The following is a 20,184-nucleotide window of genomic DNA, read 5'->3' as shown; positions in this document are numbered from 1 at the left end:
CGATGTCAGGCAAAATTCAAACCGATCACTGGCATATCGTTTGATTGACAAAAGATAAAGCGAATTGTTTGTTCCTAAGAATATATTTTTGTTTTCATAATTATATGTGCCCCCTTTGCATCCCCCCCCCCCCCCCCCTCAGGATTGCGTCCCACAGTTTGAGAACCACTGTCATAGCCTACATCCCCTCTCATACAGGCATATTAATACCTGGTCTTCAAGAACATAATTTTGCTAGATGGACATGGCGCTTAGGTGAGAGCTGGAAGGGGTTGAAATAAAGTAGGCCATGGACCTTCACAAAATCTTTGTAACTCTTGATCAGATCCAAAACTTCATTCCGGCATGTAAAGAACTGTCTGGGTACATCACAAAGTGAGATTATTACACTGAAGCAAAATGGGACTCAACCACCTGGGATATTGAGAAAGTAACTGTGTTTTCTTTTGGGTGTGCAACATGTGCTAAGAATCTAATGGCTGCCTGGACAATAACAGAATCCTCCAGCCTAGTACACTGGCTGTTGTATTCTGTATCTCTGTACACATAGTTCATGTTCTTTGATGCTGAACATGTATTTTCCTTAGGAATTTGCATTTGCAAAATGGAGTATGCATTTTCTCTCTCACTATGTGACAAGAGTACCTCTATTGTACATCCTAATGTCTTTTCCATTTGTTTGGAGATGCTTTTGTCACATATGCTGAAGGTACCTAGTACTTCAAATGTATTCACCTGTTTACAAACTGTTGAGGCAACAACTGCTAAGCTGGAACCATGATTTGATGCATGCTTTTGGTAGAGCTAGTTTTCCATGTTCTGGTTCATCTACCATTCATCCAAATGTTTCAAATCATTATATTAGTGGAAGAAGGCACCAAATAACTAGTAGGAACATCCAGATTTATAGTGACAATAGCAGTCACACAACCAATTTTTACATTCAGCAGAAGATTGACACTGACGGCAAACGACACTTATATCAAAGGGGCAAAGTACCATAGCTCACAACTAGACAAATGAGAAGGTAATTAAGCAGTCATCTAGTATTAACTGAAAATTTAGTGATAAATAATGTGTGAACATCTTGCTATTTGAACTCAGAAAATGATACAGTATGGACTGAAAAACTGTTAAACACTACATAATTTTTTTCAGGTTACAATGAACAATATGTATGTATGTTAGCTTTAACATTGTCTAGGCACAGAAAACTTCATACTGTGAGCACAAAAAATAATGGGAAAGTAAACAACAGAAAAAAATTTAAAACCTCACAGTGGGATGACACATGTATGCTCCACAGAACACAGGATAACTAATTCAGTTCAGAAGAATGTAGCAGAGATACTGAGTTGCAGGTAGACAACAAAAAGACTGTCACAATAAGCTTTTGGCCAACAAGGTCTTTGTCAAAATAGACAAAAGCACACACACACACACACACACACACACACACACACACACACACACACACACTCGACCACAGTCACTGGCAGCTGAAGCCAGAGGGAGAGCAAGGAATAGTGAGAGAGTGGGAGGGAGGAGAGGAGAGGAGGATACTGTCAGAGAAATGTATGAGTAGAGTGTGTATGTGTGTGTGTGTATTTTTCACAAAGGTTTTGTTGGCCAAAAGCTTATTGTGTGACAGTATTTTTGTTGTGCCTATCTGCAACTCAGTGTCTCCGCGAATAGCTACAATCCTTTTCATAATACTGTTACATTCCATCCTGGATTTTCCATTGTTCAATTCAGAAGAACGACAGAGAGAATTCCTTTTTCCAAATAACCATTTGACTGCCTGGATTCAAATTATCTGTGAAGTAAGTGACGGGAAAGTATGATTTCCGGTGTCCTCGCGCTCAAGGTCGCGCTTCACAGCTGAGAGCTAAGGGGCCCACAGGAAGTTGTAGTTTTGATAACGCAGCTGCATGAGTAACGTTTGTCACAAGACGGCGTCAGTCGTCGAGCAGCCTCACGAGCAGCAGCACGGAGTCGCAGAGATGCCGTGCTACTACATGAGGAGAAGGCAAACACGCCACACTGTTTATAAGGCTATTGACAACATTGATATTAATGTTAATAGCGTCAATGGGCAGGTGTTTTTGCATGGCCCTTCTGTTTCTCGTAGAGGAGTTTAATTTTTCTCTACAAAATAATAATCAGAATAGAGTTTGCAATGGATGGGTGACCGTAGCAACTGTACGGTACCCAGGAGACGAAGTGTCTAAAGTTCAAGGACTTGAGGCATTTAATGATAGAGACATTATTGCCAATCGTACCTATCATATTGCTGAACAAATATCTTTATCAAATCATGGTCCTGTCATTCATTACCTTGAGCAGTCTTTTATCTATATTAAGACATGCAAATTTTTTTCTTAAGCTTTTGAAGAAGAAAGAGAATATTTAGTATCCTGTGAGCTGAAAGCTGAAAGTTCCCGACATCTGATTCAGTAGACAGTATCAACCTACTGGGAACTCAATTACAGTAGAAACATATATTGCATTATTGTGTGCCCAGGTACATAAGTTTCTTCTTCAATATTTGGGATGGAATACATTCCTTGGTGTATTTGAAAGATAAAGCTGTCATTGACCATTACTCAAATTTGCTCTCTGCCACTAAGATCTAAATTTAGCTTAACATTTCCAAAATGGCAACTCTTACTTCAAAGGGGCAGGGGATGTGGCAGTTGAGGTGAGCAAAAGGGTAGGGGGAGTTGAGGCAGGCAAAGGAGAGGGGGTTGTGGGGATCGAGGCTGGAAAAAAAGAGTCGGATGGATTGAGGTGAGCAAAGGGAAGGGCTGTGGAAGGGGTTAGAGACAGAGAGGTGGGAGGGAGTTGGGAAATGATGCAGAGAGGATGGAGGTAGAGGGAGGAAGGGGAGACCTGTGGAAGGGTGATGGGTAAAGAGGAGAGAAAGGAGGAGACGGAGGGGGAGGGGGAGGGGGAGAGAGAGAGGGGGGGGAGAGAGAGAGAGAGAGAGAGAGAGAGAGAGAGAGAGAGAGAGAAAGTGGGAGGGAGAAAGGGTGGGAGAGAGAAAGGGTGGGAGAGAGAAAGGGTGGGAGAGAGAAAGGGTGGGAGAGAGAAAGGGTGGGAGAGAGAAAGGGTGGGAGAGAGAAAGGGTGGGAGAGAGAAAGGGTGGGAGAGAGAAAGGGTGGGAGAGAGAAAGGGTGGGAGAGAGAAAGGGTGGGAGAGAGAAAGGGTGGGAGAGAGAAAGGGTGGGAGAGAGAAAGGGTGGGAGAGAGAAAGGGTGGGAGAGAGAAAGGGTGGGAGAGAGAAAGGGTGGGAGAGAGAAAGGGTGGGAGAGAGAAAGGGTGGGAGAGAGAAAGGGTGGGAGAGAGAAAGGGTGGGAGAGAGAAAGGGTGGGAGAGGGCAGAGAAAGGAGAAGGATGGTGTGAGATTGGCTGGGGTGAGAGGTGTGCGGGAGGAGAAGAGGAAGAGGGGGATGGGGGAGAGGGAGAGGGAGACAGAGAGAGATAGAGAGAGGGGGGGGGGGGAGATTCTTTTCTTCTACTTGCTACAAACTTTTAAAACAAAGCCATTTTTCCATGTTTATCTTCAATTAAACACAATTTTATAAAAAGTAGTAATCTGTTTTGTTAATACTGATGCAACAACAGACCCTTTCTGTATGTTGGAACAAAGAGTAAACAGAAAATTCATAAAAAAAAAAAAACACTCACTGGATCTGGATTAGCAAGTTCAGAACCTATAACAAGCCCAACACCTTGAGAACCTTCTTCCACCTCTTTTAACCTTTCAGACTCTCTTGGTTTCTCTTTGCCTTCTTGCTCCCTTAGTGGGTTAGATTCTTGACTAGAATGATTCCCTCTCAGTTCTTCTCTTTCGCCAACCAAACTTTCATAATGTGAAACCTGACGTTCCTGAAATATAAATAAAGAAAACAAAAACAAAATTTAAAAAAAAGTGAGAAAAACAAAACAAAAAAACAAAAATTGTTACACAATAAGAATGTAGCCAACCTAAATATGATAATGGGTATTACTTTCCCCTAACCTCCCATTTAAAAAAGGGGTAGGATACATTTGTTTACTTTTTTCAAAGTAGTTGATGATTATGGAGCATTTCATTGCACATACAGATCCCAGAATAAATTAGCAGATCAAGACCTAGTGAACTTGTACACAACCTATGATAAAAATTTTAAACGAGGAAGTGACAAATTCAAATAATGTGTACTTACTGGACAAAATCAAATGTAATAAGAAATGAAACAGTTTCTCCACTACTGATCTTACTCTTAACAATATTTACATAAACGAAATGTACAAGACAAGGAAGATCTTCAATGAACAGTTCCGACGTGTAAATGAACAGCCAAATTGCAAATTAGCTCTTCATGAGGCGAGGGATATTTTTAAGCAACAATGACCTGTAATTTGGTATGAAATGACAAACATCTATAATCACTAGGGAACAAAATGAAATTATGCCACAAAAAATATGAAGAGTTCCAATGTATCAAGTAAGATTCTGAAAACCAACTCTTGCAATAGTAGTAGAAAATGATGTCATATCTTTAATGTAGCATTGTACCAAGGTACATTTTCTGGCAAAATTAAATGCTTTTGCTAACAGAAAAAACTGAGCAGCTGGTATCAGAAGACAAAGTGAAATGAAACCTTGCCCACTGATAGGTTATATGGTTTTATTTTAGTAATTACAAAATCAAATTAAATGAACATTGAAATTGACAGTACAAGCACATTGCTAGTCCCTTATTTAATAAAGATGTTGGCTGTCGATATCCCAGACATTGGCACTGGGATGGGACTGATGTCTAAGCTGGTGCCACACGTATTGTGGACAGATCAGGTCTTTTACTACCTAAGGATTGTACATCAGCATCATATAGCCTGTTCATAGACATACATGCCATGAGAGGATGAGCACTGTCTTGTTGAATGATGGTACATTAATATTGTCTTACGAGAGGTTGCACATGAGGATGCCAGATGACTGATGTACTGCAGTGGCACCACTGTTCTATTTATCACTACGAGGCAACTGATGGCTTTCAACACACTATGTGTACCACCAACACATCTCTCCAAAACAACAGAATGATTTGCCTTCCCCCCTTGGTGCCACCATACTTGCAAGCTTCAGTTATCTGAGATTCTGCACAACCAAGATTCATTGCTGAAAATGATGTGATGCTGCTGCTCATCAACATCCTATCCTTCCTAAGTATGGCACCACTTTAGCTGTCAAGCTGGTGCCAGCAGTGCACTTTCTGTGTGCAATATATTGTGCCTCACTCCAGTCCTGGTTGCAGTGGCCATTTCTGTCACAGAGCACACACAGCCTACCATACTAAATTACTGTTGCTGCTGTTTCTGTTTACTGACACCACAACGAAGACAAACCCTACATTTCATCATTTCTTTTGGGTATGGTACAATTCAAAACACAGAATATCTCACAGTCCCACACAGAATTGTCAAGAACAATACTGCACTTGAGTCAATTCAACAATGCTTGAAATGGACCTCCATACCGTTGCCAGGTGTTTTCCTCTTCCAACAAGAGACTGATCCTGATTTTGTTCTTTCTTGGCGGCACTTCTCTACAATTTCGTGATTAAGAATCAGAAGGGACACTAACAATGATAGATTTTTCCCTACGTGGAATTTATATATAACTATGAATTTAGTACACGTGTCTTGGGTGTGTAAAAATAACTTTTCACACAATCTCATGGTTTTTAGAACACACTCAGTATCACATCAACCTTTTATACTACACGCATCAATGACATCCAACACACATTTCAGTTTCAGCTATTCTAGATTGCTTTGGTGGTTCATTTTTCCTGTCGATACCATTTCAATAGAATGGTTGGAAAAACAAACAAACAAACACACACACACACAGACACACACACACACACACACGTGCCCACGCCCACACCCACACCCACACCCACACCCACGCCCGTCCGTGAAATCCAATTCTATATCCAACACCAAGTCTATATATCCAACACCAAGTCTATATATCCAACACCAAGTCTATATATCCAACACCAAGTCTATATATCCAACACCAAGTCTATATATCCAACACCAAGTCTATATATCCAACACCAAGTCTATATATCCAACACCAAGTCTATATATCCAACAAGTTAACATAATATTAACAGATTTTCCTATCTCCTCTCACAAGAAACACTTTAAAAGTAATTCTGAATATTTTCTACAATATTTTACTATGCACAGGGGAAAACCTGCACTTTGTTTAACAACACTTCAGAAATGAGCTCTGTCTGCAAAATATCAATGTTTCATCTTCTATAAAATTTGGTGTCAAGATAGAATATTTTACAAGAGAATATAACCAAACTGCAAAATTATTCTAGAATCAATGTGTTATATCAATCAAGTAAAATGGTCATTTGCCATAATGAAACTAATAGTATCTTCAGACAAGAATTTAGTAAGAAAGTTTTGATAGAATGTAAATACAAGCAGAGGACACCATTTTTTTGAATGTTTGTATTTATTTCCACACATGAGTTTCTACACACCAAGATCTATGCATTATTTAATTAAGTAATGTCTAAAGCTGCTTCAAACCTTTTTTGGTGATCTCTTCATCCTCAATGGTGGTTTTGGCCTCTTTGGTTGAGAGTCACCATCAAAAGAGATGTAAAACCCTTTCTCTGGTCCACTATCTCCAGGTGGGGAAATGTCAACATCACTACTCATTTTACTCTGAGGTAATTCTTCTGGTTCATGCTTCTGGAAGGAGTTATGAGAAATAGTTGGTCGTGTTGGAGAAGGAATTCGGTATGTGCGACTGCCAGAAGTAATATGAAGTCCTTTTATATTTTTGGCCAGGCCTTCATCTGAAGAACTTGGTGCACCTACAAAATTGTAAATGTTCTCTTAGCTTTTCCAACAGTGACAGGGGAAAAAAGTTGTATAATAATTCTAAGAATTTCAGAATATACAATTTCAACCTAAAAAGGCATCTTTAAAATTAAGAACTCAGAACAGCAGCAGCAGCACAGCTATTTGCAAGAAATTTATAAAAATGTCCCACCTCTCGCGAATACCACATCACAGTGAGGTAATGTCGGTTAGTCTGAAATTCAGGTCAGGTAACTGTTCTACACAACTGTCTCATGAAAGTAGTAAGAAATTGTTAATCCTCCCAATCTGTCACAAAGATAATACCTATATCTGTAATATGGATACGAGGATAGATTCCTAAGTACCAAATGAAAGAAGTGCTGAGCAGACAAACATCATGTAAGCATGTATGTACCAGCCCCCCCCCCCCCCCCCCAGTTTTTTTTAATATATATCCAAACTGTACTGTGCATTTTGTTCACATGAACCCGTAGCCACTTTATCTACATTATGTTACCACAAAAATGCTCAGACATTTGGGGATAGGGCAGAAAGGAAATAAGTGGGACATCATATACTCCGTTCAAACAAAATAAAGAAATATCATAGTCACTTAATACAAAAAGAAATTGCAACTGATGTTTTCCTTTTTTGCTTTCTCGTTGTTACTTAAAGTAAACAAAAATTGCTTCGGTAACTTCTTAACTATTAGGTAAGAATTTTCTGTTCAATGCCTTTTCTTTCCTGTAATAAGGAGATTACTGATGATACCTATAAAAGAAATGCTCTGTGGCTCCATATCATCAACAGATGGTGTTGGTACAGGTGCATGCATCACAGCAGGACTTTTGTTCTTCTCCAGCATTACTGTATCTCCAGATGGTTGCTGTAGGCTTAGACCCCCTCTACCAGGAGCATCCCCACCGCCTCCTCGGTGCTGTGGAGATGCAGTTTGTTGCACGGGTGTGGAAATGAACATCCCACTAATAGGTGATGGCTCTGTCTGGTGGAGCTGGAAACCGCTACCACCTCCTGACGAAAAAAAGTGAATAAAATTTTGCTGTATCCATATGCGTAACATTTTGCTATTTATGTAAGATTTTAAGAAAATTACTCAAGTTTTACTTTGGATATACAGTTGAATATCTATCACAGTATCTTTTCTGAAAGCCTGAAAGTAATGCAGGGATACAATATTTTGGAAACAAGTGTTGCAGAGTACTCATAGGAACACGAACAATATCTTAGATATTTTCAATGGACAGAAGCACAGTTATACAATCAGAGGAGTTGAGACCAGGAATTATAGTACCTATGTTATCCACAATTCAACAGCTAACAAATTCTTTCTACTTGTATTCAAGTGAAAATGCTACTGGACTGACATAGATCATAAGCTCTCTGAACATAAATTTTGATACTACAAGCAATCATCTTCATCTTCAATAAGAATTAACAAATCAGTTTCTGAATGAGTAGTTTATCAAGGGCTATACATGTAAACATTTGTTTTAATGATGAGTTGGTGGCAGACATAAATCAACTGTTTGACATACAACAAGACAGTTGAGCATAGTTTCTCTGTGTCTTCCACTGCCAACTGACATGGAAACACACACAATAGTAATCAACACAGAAGAGAGACTTTTTTTCCATCACAAATACTTTATTGGAACAACTGTGGCTAACCTACAAATTTGCCTCCTTTGTTTTCTGAAATTTTCAGCAACTGGCAAGTAGTTTTATAAGTTTTTACTTATGTAAGTCTATAGAACAAATTGATACGTCATCTGCCATAATGAAACTAATAGTATCTTCAGACAAAAATTTAGTAAGAAAGTTTTGACAGAATGTAAATACAAGCAGAGGAGGCCATTCACCAAATATCAGAAGCTATGAGTCATCGAAAGGCTCACATGAAAGAGAAAAAAAATTTGCTAGCTTTCAGAATAAATTTGTTGTCGAGCTAGAGTACACACACACACACACACACACACACACACACACACACACACACACACACACACACAGACAGACAGAGAGAGAGAGAGAGAGAGAGAGAGAGAGAGAGAGAGAGAGAGTGCCACTATCTGGACACACAATGTGGGCTCGCATTTCGGCAGGTGGACTAGAGTAGGGTGGGTGTTGTGTTGGATGGCATGGGTACAGCAGGAGAGAGGTGGGAGGCAGAAAGAAAAGCTTGGCGTGGGTAACTAGCAGCTCTGAGGGAAGCAGCAGGTTTTCTGGCTAGGAACACGGGAGAGAGGAGTGGTAGGTACATAGGCTTGGCATACGATGCATGGGTACCAGAGTTAGTGGGTTGTGGCAAATGAGGAAGATGATTTGGAGACATGGAAGGTGGTGCAGGACAGAGGAAGGGAAATGTTGGGTGGAGGGTGTGGAGACAGTGGGTTACCACAGATTGAGGCCAGAAGTATTGTCAGGAGTGAAGGACATTTTGCAAGGGTAACTCTCATCTTTGTAGTTCAGGAAAGCTGCTGGTGGATGGAAGGTTGTGAAGCGGCCAATGAACTCTAACACGTGGTGCTCAGCAGCATGTTGCACCACCATGTGGATTGTGGCAAATGAGGTTTACTCATCATCACAGCAGTTCCACCATCTTAATTTGTTGATGCAGCGGCTGGACTTACGATCATGTGTTGGGTATTGATTGTATGCTGTTGTAAGTATTTGGTTAAATGTGATTATTTAAAATGTGTTACAGAGTACCAATACAAAAGCGATGACCTACACCAATGATGAAACAAGTGGCAAAGATGATACCAGAATTTTTTGACAAACAGTCATAGCTGTTCGAGAGGCAAAGATGCCACAGAACATGGAAGATGGCCACGAGAAGAAGGTACAAAGGCCATCCGAAATAATTATTTATTTGTTAAAAGTAATGGTAGCACAGAACATCTGTTTGCTTAAGTGGTTCGATAAAGGTTTAACACGTGTCTTCTAGTCACAGTGGAGATGGTATGCTGACAGTCACAGTTAGCAGCTAGGCAGACAGCCACATCTTATGGTCTAGTGGGTTCCCTTTGTTTGTAATTAAATTCCTATAGCGGGAGATCTTTCTAAATAGTGATGTAAAGAGTGGGTATATATAATACGTTGGATGATTGCAACATTTCAATGAGAGGATTGTATTCAGACCAAGCACTTACTGTTGGTCCATGATTTGAGTTATGGTCAGATACTGATTTGAATTTTACAATGATTTTGGCTGGGGTAATTTGAGTGCTTGCCCTTTTGTTTTACATGTAATTAGCACACTCTGTGATGACTGCATGTTTGCTGAGTTTATTTGCGGGATTGGCACACACTAAGATGATAGAAAGGGTGCACTGTTTGTATAAAAGATCGATGGCGATTTACATTGAGAGTAGTGACTATTTGCAAAATACCTGATTGAATAGAAACTAGAAAATTTCTGAATGGAGCTATATTTTGGTTGTACAGTGTGGATTTTTTGTAAGTTGTCAAGATATTTCCAGCAACAGTTCAATAATAACAACAATAATAATAATAATCCAATGGGACCATATATGCAAGCACATCACAGTATTATCATTATTTTCAGCTTTGAAGTGGCATGTGACCATTACATTAAGGAATGGCAATGGGACGCCATATGCCAACACCTGAAAAGGTTTAATTTTGCTTGGATTGTTTACACCAGGGCTCAAAGTGGTGGTGGCACTCAAGTTTTTTGTTTGAGTTTTTTTATTTTAATTGTTGTATCTGGGGACATGGATTGTTGGCACTCCCACTGCTGTTGACTTCTGATGTATGCATAAAAAGATAATAAAGCTTCAGTACATTAAAAGGAAATAAAAAGAATTCCCAAGTATTATTTGAAGAAAAATAGTTATCCCCAAAGTAATTTGAGTCTCAAAAGAAAAGAAAGAATACAATAAAATAAAAACTGCACTTTAAAAAGTACACACAAGGTATAGATGTAAAGATATTAGTAGTAAACTGTTAAACAATGGAAAATCCAGGATGTCTGGTTTTATTGTAGTTATCTGTTAATTACTTGAGTGGGAAGAACAAAGTTCAGAGATGCTGCTTGTTAGTAATACATCTAGCTTGACAATATTATTTGTTTAGAATTTTGTGAATGAAAATGAATAAATGAAGAAAATTTCTTAAGCTGTGGTTTGCCCTGAATAAATTAACTTTAAAAAACAATATATATATATATATATATATATATATATATATATATATATATATATATATATATATATATATATATATATATATATATATATATAAAAAAGAAAGATGATGAAACTTACCAAACAAAAGCGCTGGCAGGTCGATAGACACACAAACAAACACAAACATACACACAAAATTCTAGCTTTCGCAACCAATGGTTGCCTCGTCAGGAAAGAGGGAAGGAGAAGGAAAGACAAAAGGATATGGGTTTTAAGGGAGAGGGTAAGGAGTCATTCCAATCCCGGGAGCGGAAAGACTTACCTTAGGGGGAAAAAAGGACAGGTATACACTCGCGCGCACACACACACATATCCATCCACACATACACAGACACAAGCAGACATTTGTAAAGGCAAAGAGTTTGGGCATTTTTTGGGCAGAGATGTCAGTCGGGGCGGATGTACAGAGGCAAAGATGAAGTTGAAAGACAGGTGAGGTATGAGCGGCGGCAAATTGAAATTAGAAATTAGCGGAGATTGAGGCCTGGCGGATAGCGAGAAGAAAGGATATGCTGAAGGGCAAGTTCCCATCTCCGGAGTTCTGACAGATTGGTGTTAGTGGGAAGTATCCAGATAACCCGGACGGTGTAACACTGTGCCAAGATGTGCTGGCCGTGCACCAAGGCATGTTTAGCCACAGGGTGATCCTCATTACCAACAAACACTGTCTGCCTGTGTCCATTCATGCGAATGGACAGTTTGTTGCTGGTCATTCCCACATAGAACGCTTCACAGTGTAGGCAGGTCAGTTGGTAAATCACGTGGGTGCTTTCACACGTGGCTCTGCCTTTGATCGTGTACACCTTCCGGGTTACAGGACTGGAATAGGTGGTGGTGGGAGGGTGCATGGGACAGGTTTTACACCGGGGGCGGTTACAGGGGTAGGAGCCAGAGGGTAGGGAAGGTGGTTTGGGGATTTCATAGGGATGAACTAAGAGGTTGCGAAGGTTAGGTGGACGGCGGAAAGACACTCTTGGTGGAGTTTGTTGCTGGTCATTCCCACATAGAACGCTTCACAGTGTAGGCAGGTCAGTTGGTAAATCACGTGGGTGCTTTCACACGTGGCTCTGCCTTTGATTCGCATGAATGGACACAGGCAGACAGTGTTTGTTGGTAATGAGGATCACCCTGTGGCTAAACATGCCTTGGTGCACGGCCAGCACATCTTGGCACAGTGTTACACCGTCCGGGTTATCTGGATACTTCCCACTAACACCAACCTGTCAGAACTCCGGAGATGGGAACTTGCCCTTCAGCATATCCTTTCTTCTCGCTATCCGCCAGGCCTCAATCTCCGCTAATTTCTAATTTCAATTTGCCGCCGCTCATACCTCACCTGTCTTTCAACTTCATCTTTGCCTCTGTACATCCGCCCCGACTGACATCTCTGCCCAAAAAAATGCCCAAACTCTTTGCCTTTACAAATGTCTGCTTGTGTCTGTGTATGTGTGGATGGATATGTGTGTGTGTGCGCGCGAGTGTATACCTGTCCTTTTTTCCCCCTAAGGTAAGTCTTTCCGCTCCCGGGATTGGAATGACTCCTTACCCTCTCCCTTAAAACCCATATCCTTTTGTCTTTCCTTCTCCTTCCCTCTTTCCTGACGAGGCAACCATTGGTTGCGAAAGCTAGAATTTTGTGTGTATGTTTGTGTTTGTTTGTGTGTCTATCGACCTGCCAGCGCTTTTGTTTGGTAAGTTTCATCATCTTTCTTTTTTATATATATATTACATGATTTTAGTTATTCACAACTGCCAGTGATGTAATAGTCAGGGGGTTGAACTATGGTTCCTCCAGGACATATGCAAGTTACCTGAAGATACTAGCATTAATAATTTAGGAGTAAAGGAGACCACTCACTGAATAGCAGAAGCTTTGAGTTATCAACAGGAAGGTAGGTAGGTAGGTAGGTAGGTAGGCAGGCAGGCAGGGGCTCTGAGGGAGGCAGCAAATTTTCTGCTGGGAAACTTTCTGTTTCTTATACTATCTGGGCACTTCCTGCATGCAGCCATGTCTGACTTATTAAGGGGAACACAAATTCTACATCTGCCAGCTGAGATTGAGGAATTCGCACCCAATACCTTTACAGAATCAACTGAGGCTCCAGTTAGACCTTCCATTCTGCTCCTAACCGGAGGACTAAGACTGAATCTGGGTATGATGCTACAAAATAGTCAGCTTAGCCTGCACCCCATGTGCAATGCTAGTTGGCTTCCCCAAATGGAACCGAGGAGGGTGGTCTCAGAGCACAAGCAGCAGTCATCATCCATGGCACTATATGCCACTGTTCGCAGCCGATTGCAACCAGTGTACTTTATAGCCTCCAGCAGAGCCTTCTCCATGTCTCAGACGAAACGTACTGTGCCAAAAGGCAGTCATAGCAGTGTACACTAAAAAAAAAGTATATTATCTACATCGTGTGAAAGGATTTTTTTTTGCATTCAATATTTTACCTGGAAAAGAATAATAAACTGATTAACTTCTGTTTACAGCGTTGGCACCCCACTAAGGCACACTTTGTTGCTCGATTTGTTCCATTCATGGTTGTCAAATCACTGTTACAGCATGTAGTGGTTACTTGTCATTTGCAGACATCGCTTTTGGCAGATAACTTAACAGTTGTGAACCCTTTCAGAGTGTGCTTTGTTTCTCTGTATGGCAAGTTTACTTTGTGCCACAGAATGTGTGAAGCTTGCAGTGGAAGTGTGGAGGAAAGTTGCCAACATTTAAGATCAGTGATCTGCTCATGTTCTGCGTGCAGGAGTATTTTAAGAAGGCGAGAGCGAATGGTGTGACCTAACTACCTCTAATGAAGATGACTGAATTAACTATAAATGCTTTGAAGATACATAAAAACAATGTTCTGAAAGTTTGTGAGGAAAAATAGTGTGCAGAACAGGTAGGGACTAGTTCATCTAAGCTAAAGACATCTGGTAAAAAGAGGAAGATAAAAGAACAATTCATGAACTTGGACTTGGTCCAAAAGAGATGCCGTTTATCGCCATACACACAGATATTACAAGAGAAAAGAAGATACATCAATAAAAAAACTACATGTACTTGGGAAGAACTTAAACTGCTTACTTTGTTATTTTAATGTTGTTAGTTATTGCATTCACATGATGTTTTCAGATCCACTTGAGCATTCCTCTCATACAAAATTATCATTATTGTAGATAGTGCACATCCTGCTGCTTTTGTTCAGATGTGCAAATAATAGTTAAACAAAATCATTTTATACATAGGAGTGCCAGTGACAAGGATACTATAACCCCGTAAAGAGAACTCAATACTGCAGGTCAATAGGAAGTGTGGGAAGAGAGCCAGTAGGGAATTGCACAGATGTTGCTAAACAACTGTACTGCGAGCACGCACATTGGCAAACTGACAATGTCGCCCCATTCCACTCAAATGTGGTTTGCTGTCAACCACTTTGTTATTCTGATCCAGGTATAGTCTTCTCAACCCCACCTTTGTTCAACAAGCATTTTTCTGCAACTGACACTGCATCAACTTATGGAGTATAACAGAGTCAAGAGACTGGCCAAAGGAGCACTTTTAACATGTAATAGAATGACATGTTGAGATATGGATAACATGCTTAATGGGTCTGTTAACATTAGGCTTCCAGCTTACCATGACAAATGTTATGTCTAGCAGGCTAAAACTGTGACTGTCTAATACGAGGTACACTCCTGAACAACCGCACATCTGTAAAGGCTGGTTGAGTCATCAGATTTGAAGAGCATGGAGAACATGCCAAATTTCAGGGTTAGCATTCATACGCTCTGGTCAAAACCTGTAAGCTGCATAGCAGGAATGATTGGATATTGATCTCGGGTGATTCCACAGGACCTAAATGTGTTTTCAGATGGCAGATGAAAGCAATCAGATGTCTATTAGGATTCATGCCCAGAGAGATCTGTGGAAGTTACTTTATGACATTGCCCAGCCTGTACATATAACTTTTTAATGTATGCTACAGAACAAGTGGAAAAATTCAAGATGATACTTAATAGAGATACTTAATTAGGAAACAACTGACAAGTACAGGGAAAAGGAATACAGTAGAAGAAGAATGGGTAGTTTCGAAAGATGGAATAGTGAAGGCAGCAGAGGATCAAGTAGGTAAAAAGACAAGGGCTAGTAGAAATCCTTGAGTAACACAATATATACTGAATTTAATCAATGAAAGAAGAAAATATAAAAATGCAATAAATGAAGCAGGTGAAAGGGAATACAAACATTTAAAAAATGAGATCGAGGAAAAAGTGCAAAATGGCTAAGCAGGAATAACTAGAGGACAAATGTAAGGATGCAGAAGCATATACCACTAGGGTAGGACAGATGCTGCCTAAAGGAAAATTAAACAAACCTTTGGAGAAAAGAGAACCGCCTGTATGAACATCAAGAGCTCAGACGGAAAACCAGTCCTAAACAAAGAAGGGAAAGCAGAAAGATGGAAAGAGTATATAAAGGGTTTATACAAGGGAGATGGACTTGAGGCAATATTATGGAAATGGAAGAAGATATAGATGAAGATAAAGATGAGAAGGGAGATATGATGCTGCATGAAGAATTTGACAAAGCACTGAAAGACTTAAGTCGAAACAAGGCTCTGGCAGTAGACAACATTCCATTAGAGCTACTGATAGCCTTGGGAGAGCCAACCAGACAAAACTCTTCCATCTGGTGAGTAAGACGTATGAGACAAGTGAAACACCCTCAGACTCCAAGAATAATATAATAATTCCAAATCCAAAGAAAGCAGGTGCTGACAGGTTTGAAAATTACTGAACTATCAGTTTAATAACTCACGTTTGCAAAATACTAACACAAATCCTTAACAGAAGAATGGAAAAACACGTAGAAGCCGACCTCGTGGAAGATCAGTCTGGATTAAGGAGAACTGTTGGAACACACAACGAAATACTGACCCTACGACTTCTTATAGAAGATAGGTTAAGGAAGAGCAAACCTACATTTATAGCATTTGTAGGCTTAGAGAAAGCTTTTGACAATGTTGACTGAAATAAACTCTTTCAAATTCTGAAGGTGGCAGGGGTAACAGGTTTTTTACAATTTGTACAGAAACCAGATAGCAGTTTTAAGAGTTGAAGGGCACGAAAGGGAAGCGGTGGTTGAAAAGGGAGTGTGACAGGGTTGTAGCCTACCCCGATATTATTCAATCTGTATACTGAGCAAGCAGTAAAGGAAACAAAAGAAAAACTTGGAATACGGATTAGGGTCCAGGGAGAAGAAATAAAACTCTGAGGTTTGCTGACGACATTGTCAGAGACAGCAAAACACTTGGAAGATCAATTGAACGGAATGGACAGTCTTGAAAAGAGGATATAAGATGAACAACAATGGAATGTAGATTAATTAAATCAGATGGTGCTGAGGGAATTAGATTAGGAAACGAGTCACTTAAGGTAGTAAAGGAGTTTTGTTATTCGGGAAGCAAAATAACTGATGTTGGCCGAAGTAGGGAAGATATGAAATGTAGACTGGCAATGGCATAAAAACTTTTCTGATGAAGAGAAATTTGTTAACATCAAGTACAGATTTAAGTGTCAGAAAGTCCTTTCTGAAAGTATTTGTATGGGCTGTAGCCATATATGGAAGTGAAACATGGGTGATAGTTCAAACAAGAAGAGAATAGAAGCTTTTGAAATAAGGTGCTGCAGAACAATGCTGAAGATTATATGGGTAGACCACATAACTAATGAGGTGGTACTGAATAGAATTGGGGAGGAGAGAAATTTGTGGCACAACCTGGCTAGAAGAAGGGATCAGTTGGTAGGACACATTCTGAGGCACCAAAGGATCCCCATTTTAGTACTGGAGGAAGGAGGGGGGGGGGGGGGGGGGGGGGGTTAAAATCATAGAGGAAGACCAAGAGATGAATACAGTAAACACATTCAGAAGGATGTAGATTGCGATAGTTACTCGGAGATGATGGGGCCTGCGCAGGATAGAATAACATGGAGAGCTGCATGAAACCAGTCTTTGGACTGAAGACCACAACAACAACAACAACAACAACAGCAGCTTAATGTACGTGTATGCAACACCTGGAACCGTCACTTGTTGGATTTACCTTTCTCAAGACTTGCTATAGTCCATAGTTACATGCTAACTACTTGAGCATAATTTTTTTCAATAAATTATCACACTCAGATAGTACAGTACCATTAAATAAATTTAAGACTGTGTTACAAATTTATCTAAAATACAATTAATTCTGTTCAACTGAAGAATATCTAGAAACCAACCATTATTTAGCTGACTAAACAACGAGACTTTTTTTCCCAAAATCCTGCATTAAAAAAATACAGGGTTGTCTTACATTCACAGGTAAAGCTTCGGCTGCCAAGGTCAACATATTAACATTGTGTAACAGCTTAGTTACATGTTTTCTTACATACACAGATGAAGCTTTGGTAAGTGACGTCGTACACAAATTTTATTTGACAATTTCAGGAAGGTGAGAAGAGGTTACTGGCACCCAGATGGTCAAATATGGACGGTAATGGCGATCAGGCAGCAAATTTTGCCATGCTGCCAAATATGGGAACGCATCCTGATACCTTGATTTTTATGAAATCTACCATGTTTGTGCCTGGATTTAAATGAGATCAGAACTGAACCAATTTTATAAATGGACAAATACTCGGCTATAGTATACATTCCTACAGGAGACAAATTAATTCTACTATGAAAATGTTACATAGTATGCACGAAAAGTGTCGTAATAAATGGAACACGATGTTCAAATTGTATCGACAAAATGGATGTGAGTCACAACATAGACTTTGTTGATAAATGTAGATCTACAAGTTTGTGGGACACAATTGCTTCATGCCCATACAAAACTATTCTCTGTGATGTGCAGGCCACCAACAACAGTGCAGCTACAAGAAAATTTGATGTCACAGAAGAAAATCTTCATAGGTGGTGTCAGATGAACAATAAATTCTGGATCGCTGTTCTATGCACTAAACTTTCTGGGGATCAAATATCAGAAGGTTTCATGAACTCAAGAAGCAGGTTGTTTAATATTTGTGACAGAGATACAATTACGGTCTACTGATTCTTTGAGTAATAGAAATAAAGAGAAATTTTCCATCTGCTTGCATTGCAGAACTCAACGCATGTACAAGCTGGCATCATATTTGATGATTTTGATGATGATGATGATGATGATGATGATGGGGACGGGGATGGGCTGACATTAAAGTGCAGAGCAATGCAAGATCAGTGACTTCCTACAGCTTTCAACAAAAATCTATACTGCACAACACAATTAATTGGTCACTCTTTTGAAAACACAAAATTCTCTCCCATTGCCACACAGAAGTTTGAAGTTTGGCTTGAACCTACAACCTTCCTCTGGAATGGTACAGAGACGTGACACCCTGCGGCTTCACCCTCAGGCTCAGTGTGGCTTCAAATGGCAAGATATCAATGCAAATGAACAAAATACCAAAGCTCAGAAGTTCATGAGAGGTGTGAGGTGGGTTAATGATGTTATATTGACACCAAATTTCACAGCAATTCTGCCCAATGCTGCTGTAGTTGAGTCACACAATGGGAAGGTCATCACACTCCCTTTTACCCACATTTCACTCCTTTTGAGGTCCCTGCAATGGTGGTCAGCATTGAAATCATTCGGTTCTCTTATGGGTGGCCGATGAAAACATTTCAGACACATCACCACTCAGTATTGAAATGTAAAGGCCTCGTGGTGTGGGGGGAGGGGGGGCATGAATAAAACCCCCTCTTCCTTTGGGGCTTTGACTCCCATATATTTTGCAGTGTGCACAGCAACAGAATTACGTTCCTGACAACCTTTGACACTACAGGCTTCTGCTGCCCCCTCCCCATTTCAATCAACTCTTTGCTACAAACATTTTTCATTTCCCATTAAAGTGTACTGTGACCACCATTTTTGCTTTGGTGTACAGGCTGGAACCACCAGTGACCGTTTAAAACTATTCAACAAAATGTAAACGTGAGCTGAAGCAGCAAAAGGGGTGTTTATGCTTGTTCAGTCCTTTTGTGGCGTGATCACGGATGGATGGACATTGATACATGCAAGAGTAAAATGGCAAAAGTCCCCTCTAAAATCAACCCCCACCCCCTTCCTCACCAGCTTGGCAACACCCTCGTTGCCACCAGTGCTCCTTCGTTGAGCACTTTAAATATGTACTTGTACAGAGACAGTCAGTCTATGATTCTCACAAGCCAGGGTGATAAGCAACCTTTTTGACACATCTCAGATGAGTGATCCTATGTCGCTGAACTAGCGTCTGCTGTTTGTATGTGAAAGCTAAGGGGTGTCTAAAGGGATGCCTGTCACACTGTGACTGTTTGTAACAACTTTTGTAGGTGGCTCTTAGATAATTTACATGAATAAAGCAGTTTGTAAATTAATGTGTCAATAACTGTCCATAAATGTGATAAATCACAATAGATTAAAAATATATATGCCTCACGGAGCCTCTTCGAAAAACAGGGTTGTCTTATATTCAGGATTGCTTTTGTTCGGGCAAACATCGCACAAGATTTTCCCAAGCAATAAGGAATACCCTTTAGTTTTTAAATTAGATGGCTATTTTCTGTGTATGTAATTGATTTTTTATAAAACTTGACTCTACTGTTGTCTTCGATGAAGTTAATTTTATGAGAAATATTGAAATGTGAATAAAGATTCTGATTCAATCTACTTTCAGAAATTTGTTCACGTGCTGTCAAGACTTTTGGACACAGTATGTGGTATTAGGACTGAAGTATGCTTTTTACGAGTAATAAACTCATTAACCACTGCGAGCTATACTTGTTGCATCTTAACCGCCTGAAGGAAGAGTATCATTGACATTGGCATATTTTTTTGTGATTCAGTTCTATCTACTCTCACAACCAACATTAAAATTATTGATTGTATATCTTAAAATTGTTTTGCAGCACAAAATACTACACTTTTGGGCATCTAATGATTGGAAACCTCATTACATACCTAGAAAATTTACTCAGCATTTGAAGCTTTCTTTACAAAGAATAA

General features: G+C 39.9%; 1 protein-coding gene across 7 annotated transcripts in view; it reads right to left on the bottom strand.

Moving 5' to 3' along the window:
* LOC124596570 (patronin) overlaps window positions 1-20,184 on the bottom strand; it is a 397,221-nt gene that overhangs the window by 63,865 nt on the left and 313,172 nt on the right. For all 7 annotated transcript variants that reach the window (XM_047135757.1, XM_047135758.1, XM_047135759.1 and 4 more), the window contains 3 exons: window positions 7,659-7,919; window positions 6,609-6,898; window positions 3,690-3,890 (listed from right to left, as the gene is read on the bottom strand). In XM_047135757.1, the coding sequence (XP_046991713.1) occupies window positions 3,690-3,890; window positions 6,609-6,898; window positions 7,659-7,919 (752 nt within the window). The remainder of the gene's footprint in view (window positions 1-3,689; window positions 3,891-6,608; window positions 6,899-7,658; window positions 7,920-20,184) is intronic.

This window comes from Schistocerca americana, chromosome 2, assembly GCF_021461395.2.
Source record: "Schistocerca americana isolate TAMUIC-IGC-003095 chromosome 2, iqSchAmer2.1, whole genome shotgun sequence".
In the NCBI taxonomy this organism is placed as follows: Eukaryota; Metazoa; Arthropoda; class Insecta; order Orthoptera; family Acrididae; genus Schistocerca; species Schistocerca americana.
This window is presented reverse-complemented; position numbering and strand designations above follow the sequence as displayed.